This window comes from Talpa occidentalis, unplaced genomic scaffold (assembly GCF_014898055.3).
Source record: "Talpa occidentalis isolate TD23 unplaced genomic scaffold, MPIMG_talOcc4v2.1 talOcc4.17, whole genome shotgun sequence".
NCBI classification, from domain to species: Eukaryota; Metazoa; Chordata; class Mammalia; order Eulipotyphla; family Talpidae; genus Talpa; species Talpa occidentalis.
The window spans coordinates 55,254,940-55,262,688 of NW_023601754.1; the positions used below are offsets into that span (position 1 = coordinate 55,254,940).

A 7,749-nucleotide genomic window follows, 5' to 3' on the forward strand; every position below is an offset into this window, starting at 1 on the left:
GTGACCACAAAGCCCTGGACGGAAGCTGGGACAGGCACTGGCTTTCCCTTTATTATTTTTTTTTAATAAATTTAAGAACAACTCTACTTCTCTCCTCCCCCCAGGGCAACTAAAACCAACTAAAAGGGGGTGTGGCCTGGGGGGCAGAGGGCGCTAGGAGTCATAGTCCTCTTCATCCTCTGCATCTGGGACTGAGGGACCAGGGGGTGGTGGGGGCAGAGGCAGAGTCGAGGTGAAAGGCATGAAGGGTGTCGGGGGGCTGCAAGGCAGAAAGCAGGAGAGGAAGATCAGGCCATTCCCAGCAGCCCACTCCTACCCCCTGAGCCCCACCCCACCCTCCACACAGGCCCACCACCCCCTATAGCAACAGGGCCAAGCCCAGAGTCGGTCACACAGGCAAGGTCCAGGCCCAACTACCGCCCTGCCTGGGGGACGGCCCCTGCCCTTTGCCCTCCTCAGTTTCTCCCCCAGGACCCACGTCTGCCAGAGCTAGCAGAACCTAGCGGCCAGGGAGACCTGGGGGGACCACTCAGCCTCGGGGATCTGCTCGCTCCCCAGGGGGTCGATGAGCTGCTTACCTTGGGAAGGGGGCAGGGGCGTGGCTGGCCTGGGGCGGGGCCTGGGGGGTCTCCTCTTCTCCATCGGTGTCTGTGTCCTCAGACTCATCCTGCGGGCAAGGATGACCACGAGAAAGGCTGAGGAGCATCGCAGGTGAGCCAGACCCCGAGCTCCCCACCCAGAGCCCGATTCCAAAGAAACCAAGACAGGCAGGGGTCCCGGGCGAGGCCGCCCTCTCCACAGGTGGGCAGGGGCAGGACAGAGGGCTGGGGCTCACTCACCTCCTGCTCCGAGTCCGTCCCAGACAGCTTCTTGTCCTTGCCCTTGCTCCCCATGCCGCCATTCTTGCGGGCGCTGCCGCCGGGCTTCCGGCCCCTTCGGGAAGGCACAGTCCATCTGCCCAGAGGTCTCCCCTCAACTTGGCCACCCCCCCGGCCACCCCCAACCCCAGCGGCCTTGGCCTTCCCCACCTGAACACCTGGCCCTGGCTTCCCACCTGCGGGCCCCCTTGTCCCCGTCCATGTGGTTGTCCTCCCCGTCCCCCTGCATGTCAGGCACTGAGGCTACCAGGTCCTTCAAGAAGTCAAACTGTTGTTCCAACTCGATGCACTGCTTCCTGGAAGAGGCGGGGCGGCGGGCTCTCAGGAGGGCTGGATGCCCGGCCCTCAGGCAGGCAGCGAGGGGCTCTGACTGTCAAGCGCTTGGCGCCGGGAAAGCCCCCCGCTTCGCAGGAACACCGAGCCTCCTCCCCGGTTCCGAGCCACCCATCTTGAGGCCTCCCGGGGCCCCCACCACCCGGCCCCCTCCCTCCCCACCAGGACGCAGCTTCCCGGCGAGCGCGAAGGGGGGCGGGGACAGCAGGGCCCAGCGCCGGCCCCTCCGGCCCACTCACAGGTGGGACGTGGTCATGGTCTTGGCGTTCCGGGACTGGGTCACCTGGCACGCCTTCTTCAGAAGCGACTCCAGAAAGAGCTCCAGCGCCCGAGCTGGGGGGGTGTCAAGGAGAACTCGGGGGCGGGGTCCCAGCCCGCGAGGGCCCCCGGAGCCCCACCTGCCCGCCCGCCCCGCCCCGCGCGCCGCCGGGGATACAGATGATGACAGGCACGGCGGCCGCCACCTTCCCGATCTCCTCGTCCGTCTGCATGATCTTCTTGATCCGCGCCTGGGGAGGCGGCAGAGAGCTCGCCCGCCGCCCGCGCCCGAAGGGGATGCGGGAGCCGGGGGAGCGAAGGGGGCGCCCGGGAGAAGGGGGCGCGGGGCGCGGGCGCGGGAGCCGCGGAGGGGGGCGGGGCGCCCGTGCCCCCGACCCCGGCGACGCGCCCGCCCCCCGGCCCGGCCCGGCCCGGCCCGGCCTCCCGAGACCCGGGCGCGCCCGCGGGCCGGCCACGTGCTCACCGGCGGGAAGCGCGCGTTGTACTTCTTCTTCTTGCTCGGCATCTCGGGCCTCTCGCCGCGCCGGGCCCGGCGCCGCCGCCCGCAGCCTCCCGGCCCGGGGCCTGCTCGCCGCCGGCCGCCGCGGTTCCCCGGGTCCCGGCGCCGCCCGCCCGCCCGCCCGCCCCCGCCGCTCCCGCGGGTCCTAGCGCCGCGGGTCGGGCCGCCGCTCGGCGGGCCCCAGTGCCCTCCCCTCGGAGCGTCCCGGGCGCTCGCGTCGGCCCCGGACCCGACCGCCGCCCGCCGCCCGCCGCCCGCCCCCACGGCCAGAAGAACGGACGTTGGCCCCGCCCCGGCCCCGCCCCGGCCCGGCCCCGCCCCGGGGTCAGCCCCGCCCTCCGGCCCCGCCCCGCGGCGCTGCGCTCGGGCCCCGCCCCGCGCTGCTCTTGTCTATAAAGTTGTTGTTGCGGCGGCGGCGCTAAGATGGCGGCGGCGGCGGCTGCCGTGGCGGGGGCGGGGCGCGGCGGCGGCGCGGAGCCGCGGCAGGAGCGGGGCCGGGCTCGGGGCTGGACCGGCGCCGAGCGCAGCGAAGGCCGGAGGTGACGGCGGGGCTCGGGAGGGGGCTCGGCCGGCGGGGGCGCAGCGAAGGCCGCGGGCGCTAATGGCGGCGGGCGCGGCGGGCGGAGGCTCGCCCTCCCGCCGGCCCGGGACCGGGTTCGAGTGCGGGCCTCGCCCCTTTGGCCTCGGTGTCCTTGTTTCTGGGCCTCTGGGCCCTGGTTTTGCGTGGACGGGTGATGCCCGCGGAGGCCTGGCCCCGCAGGCCCGCTTGGGGCTGCTGCTTTGCTTCCCTCCACTAAACCCCGCGCTCGGGATACCTGCTGGGCCCTGGCATGGCCGGAGACGAGGCTCGGCTCGTTGGTTTACATTTTGGGCCCGTCCCTCGCTCCAGTCGTGACCTTGGATAAGTTCCTTTCTCCGAGCCGCAGTTGTCTCCTCTAAGTCAGGGCTGGCGGTAATAACATCAGTCCTTACTCCCATGTAGTCTGTTCCACCCCAGGCGTCTTGTAACGATGAAGCAACCGAGCCATGGTGGCATTACGTCTCGCCCCAGGCTGCACATTTTAGTGTGGTGCCTGGCACCCGCGAGGGCCCAGCATGCTGTAGATCTGGACTGGCCCTAACTGGGTTCCCTCACCACAGGATGGAGCCCGGTGAGGAGCAGGACGAGGAGGACTCTCCAGGCGGCAGAGAGGATGGCTTCACTGCTGAGCACCTGGCTGCAGAGGCCATGGCCGCTGACATGGACCCCTGGCTGGTGTTTGATGCCCGCACCACACCTGCTACGGAGCTGGATGCCTGGTTGGCCAAGTACCCGCCGTCCCAAGTTACCCGCTATGGGGACCCCAGCTCGCCCAACTCTGAGCCCGTGGGCTGGATTGCAGCATACGGGCAGGGCTACGTCCCCAACTCGGGCGATGTGCAGGGCCTGCAGGCAGCCTGGGAGGCTCTGCAGACCAGTGGGCGGCCCGTCACGCCAGGTACCCTGCGCCAGCTGGCCATCACCCACCAAGTGCTCTCGGGCAAGTGGCTGATGCACCTGGCACCTGGCTTCAAGCTGGACCATGCCTGGGCTGGCATTGCGCGGGCTGTGGTTGAGGGCCGGCTTCAGGTGGCCAAGGTGAGCCCACGGGCCAAGGAAGGTGGGCGCCAGGTCATCTGTGTTTACACAGATGACTTCACGGACCGCTTGGATGTACTGGAGGCGGATGCGGCCATTCGTGCAGCAGGCATTAAGTGCCTGCTCACCTACAAGCCTGACGTCTACACCTACCTGGGCATCTACCGGGCCAACCGCTGGCACCTCTGCCCCACACTGTATGAGAGCCGTTTCCAGCTCGGGGGCAGTGCCCGTGGTTCCCGTGTGCTGGACCGTGCCAACAATGTGGAACTAACCTAGTGAGGGTTCCTGGGGAGACCACCCTCTATACCTCCTGCTAGGGATTGATCCTCTGGTCTTCCTCCTCCTCGCCCCAAGGAGGCCAAGCCCCCCCAGCTCTAAGGACAAGGTCACTCGGGAACTGCCTGCATCTTTGATCCCCTTGAACTTCTGCCCTCTGTTCAGGGCTGACTCAAAACCCTGCCAGCTGGAGGCTCTGGCTCCCTGATGGCTGAACCCTCAGCATCTCTCTTCATTGCTGCTCCCCTCTGCCAGCGAGGACCACAGGCTGGGTGCTGACACCCAGGAGGAGAGCCTTCCTGGCCACCCCCTCCCCTCCTACTACATCCTCCCCTTCTTTTTCTTCCTCCCTCACAGAGAGAAAACTTAGTTCTTCCAGCCTCTCTCCTTGGAGCCTTCACAGTCCAGGGGGCAGAGGCCCTGTAGGCCTGAGCATGCCATTTTGTTGGGAGGGGGTGGGGAGGGCTGCAATTGTGCCCACTCAGCCCCTAGCAGAGAGAGGGCATGCCAGGGCCATGGGCATGGGGCCTGCCACCTCAAAGCCTGCACCGCCTTCCTCCCTTGGCTACCTTGTCGTATGCCTGCTCCTGGCATTCCAATAAAGCCCAGCTTGGGTCTGTGTCTTGAGTGTTTTGTAAAATACCATGTTGGTGGCTACTTGCTTTGGTTGCTGGAGAGAGACAAGCCAGGAGAGACTGCCTCTCTGCCTGGGCGGGAGCTCTGTCACTGCACCCAGTGATAAGTCACATCTCAGTCCCACGGCTGGGAGCCTCTGAAAGCCTCTGCAAAGCTACCTCCACTTTCCTACATCCCAAGAATCAGAATCAGCTTGTAAGTGATTTCCCATACACCCAGGGGATTGGCCCAGCCCCATCGGAGGGGCCGCTGTAGTCCACAGCATGTAGCTGTGCCTGTCAGGAAAGGCGCCCTCTTGGTCCTGGCGGTTCTGGGCCAGGAGTGTGGTCTGGTGAGCAGAGGATGGGCTGGGTTCCAGCAGTCTAGGGTGGGTATCCTTGTGCAGCGAACAGCCTTCATGACCCTGCGTGGCCCTGGAAGCCCCGTTATCCTCGCCTCTCCTGCCACCTGACCCCACGGGAGCCACCCTGTACTTGGCAGAGCACTTCCAAGACGCTGTTCCGGCGGCCAGTAGCGTGGAGATGGCCGTTCTGTGGTCAAGGGGATTCCCTCGGGGTCACTCAGTGAGTCAGGCAGAGCCAGGACTTGCACCCCGGTCCCTGCCACCACCCATGGCCTGTTCGCTCAGAATCTTGCTGAGCCATCCACTCGTTCTGCTGAGACCACTGCAGCCTCTGGGTACCTGACTTGGCTCCCCAACCCTGGGCCTGGCCTTGGTGGGAGAGCAGGGTGTCTGGCAGGGAGCCCTTTGGGACACTGCTCTCGTGCCGTGCGTGAGCTGACTAAGCCTCCAGCCACCTCACCAAATTGGAATTTGGAGCAGGAGAGCGGAGATGCCGCTGGGCTGACTGGGTGGAAGTGGGTGAGTCATGGGGTGCTGGCTCAGCCCCCTCCCCACTCCCAACCCTCCCCAGGGCTGAGTCCCCCTCAGCCCAGCCCTGGGAAGTCCCTGTAACAGACTGGTCCCAGGATTGAAGCCGGGTGCCTTGCCGCCCTCAGACCATCACTACTTTGCTCTTGACCAAAGTGGGCCAAGGCTTGGGGGGGACTCTGAACAGGTCCTCATGGTGCCCCAATGATGTCCAAATGGTGTCCACACCACCTGGTTCTCAATAACTAAGCATTTCACAGACATTCGTCTCCGTGGCTCATTCCTTTCTCTCAAACCATGACAACCTGTCTCTTTCCCCTCCTGCCTCTTGTCTCCCCACATCCCTTTCCCTGAACCCCTTTCCTCAAAGCCCTGCCATAGCCCCCCCACACACACAGTCTGCCACAGTCTACTCTCCTGAACAGGCCCCAGCTAGGCCCCTTCCCCCCCCCCCTCACTAGCAGCCCCAGCTTCCCTCTGGCACCCCTTTCTGCCCATGTTCACCCCACTGGAGCCCACTCAGCCTTTCTTTCACCCCCTGGGCTGCAGCTCTGAGCCTCAGCCTGTTCTGCTCCAACACCTGCCTGGCCACCGGGTCAGGAGGTTACCTGGGATCCCTTGGCTGACATCCATCTCCTGCTGGCCCCTGAGCCGCATGCCCGACTGCACTCGGGGATGGCAGGACCGGCGTCTGAATCTCAGCGCTCTCCGCAGAGCCAGCGCTGTGGGGCCAGATGGAAGAACAAGCCAGTGACTCAAACCCAACCCGCACCAGTCCCTCCAGCGCGCCTCCCCCCTGCCCCCTGCCCCCAGTTCCAGAACCCCGAGCTGCCTGGCGTTTCCCTGCACACAGGCTGGCCTTTCTCCCTTCCACGCTCCTGGCAGGGCCAGGAGAGACTGCTGTCCTCAGCTCGGGGGCCTGACCCTCACCTGCTGTCCCGGCTGACTCCATGTCTCACATCCACCTGCGCAGGTTTCATCCTCAGAGCTTCTCCTGCTCCAACTGCACCCCAGGCTCCCACAGCACCGCCACCCCTGTGACCTCAAGGACAGCAGCTGTGCTGTATCCCCCAGCGTGTTCTCAGCGCCCAGCACAGGACCTGACCTGGTGCCGGACAAGTCGCGTTCTGTCTCTGGGCCTCAGTTTCCTCATTTTTTCCCTAACAAGAGCCAGGCGTGGTGTTGAGTGTTTCCCTGCGTTATCTTCTCTAAACCTCGCCTTACTGTTACTCCTTTCACTTCAGAGAAGAGGGAACGAGACCCAGAGAAACCAAGCGGTGGTTCACAGTTACCACACGGCGCACGGCAGAGCCGTGATAGCAGCCCGGGCCTTCCAACTCTAGCTCCCACGAGACGGCTTGAGGCCCCTCTAGGAAAGTGCTGGTGGGGCCGGGGGCGCTGCAAGGATGAAAGAGCTGCAGGACTTGGGATCTGACTTGAGCACACGGGTTGGGGCCTCAGAACCACCTGGGAGAGAGGTGGGCCAGGACTAGGGTTCCCATTTTACAGATGAAGAAACTGAGACTCAGAGAGTCCAGCAACTAAGCTGACCCAGACCAGAGGGAGCTCCCTAGTCTATGGGGGGGGGGGATGGAGACTACTCCTCTGCCAGGTCAAGGGCTCCCCAAAACCCCACCTTGGGCCGGCAGGGGAGTCTGCCCCCTTGGGCCTGTCCATTCCCACACAGGAGTGAGGGAGCAGCACTGGTCCGGGATGGGCTGGGTCACTTTGGTCAGGCCTCTGTGCTCTGCTCCCTTTGATAAAACCACTGGAAGGATGGATGAGCACAGGGCAGAGAAGCCCCACCCCACCTTCCCCCTGACATACAGGGTGAGCCCCCAGCCCCAGGCAGGAAACGGGAGAGGGGCTGGCCAGGGAGCCGGGAGCAGCTCTGACCTATCCCCATCCCAGCCGGGACCAGGGGCTGAATCAGGGAGGACAGGAAACAGTTGAGCTAGGAGAAAACTTCAGCAGCCCTTTGGCAGGCTTGGGGGATTTTCCCAGCAGGGCAACTGCACCCCAGTCCCGCCTGCTGGGAGGGGCCCTGGCGGGGACCAGGCTTGGGTCACACAGCTGATTCATCCAGGGAGGGAAACTCCCCACTTTTCGGATGCACCTCCCCCAAATGCTGAGAGGTAACCTAAGGGCACCGGACCCAGAAATCCACCAAACCATCTTTTCTGGATTACTGGCCTCCGGGATGAGGTGGGGGTGGGGGTGCATGCAAACCCCCAGGCTGGACAGAGTCAGAAGGGGCAGTTTCCTGGGGAATAAAACCAGAGACTGGAGCCAAAGTGAAGGCCAGACAAGGGGCATCTCCGGCTTCCTCCCTCACCCAGTTTCTACCTGCGCAAAC

The 7,749-nt window shown here is 65.1% G+C and overlaps 2 protein-coding genes across 3 annotated transcripts; one reads left to right on the top strand and one right to left on the bottom strand.

Moving 5' to 3' along the window:
* Window positions 1-2,049, bottom strand: DRAP1 (DR1 associated protein 1). Of its 2 annotated transcripts, none has more exons than XM_037517545.2 (7): window positions 1,954-2,049; window positions 1,648-1,720; window positions 1,451-1,544; window positions 1,055-1,174; window positions 840-954; window positions 579-667; window positions 1-259 (listed from the first exon to the last, which is right to left on the bottom strand). In XM_037517545.2, the coding sequence occupies exons 1-7, from the start codon at window positions 1,993-1,995 to the stop codon at window positions 154-156; spliced, it is 639 nt and encodes a 212-aa protein (XP_037373442.1). In that variant the 5' UTR covers window positions 1,996-2,049; the 3' UTR covers window positions 1-153. The 2 variants fall into 2 exon arrangements, with proteins under 2 accessions (XP_037373442.1, XP_037373443.1); XM_037517546.2 differs by having other exon boundaries at window positions 840-933; window positions 1,954-2,044.
* Window positions 2,050-2,412: 363 nt separating this feature from the next.
* CUNH11orf68 (chromosome unknown C11orf68 homolog) lies at window positions 2,413-5,749 on the top strand. The gene is made up of 2 exons (XM_037518259.2): window positions 2,413-2,528; window positions 3,130-5,749. The coding sequence occupies exons 1-2, from the start codon at window positions 2,413-2,415 to the stop codon at window positions 3,884-3,886; spliced, it is 873 nt and encodes a 290-aa protein (XP_037374156.1). The 3' UTR covers window positions 3,887-5,749.
* Window positions 5,750-7,749: the final 2,000 nt, after the last annotated feature.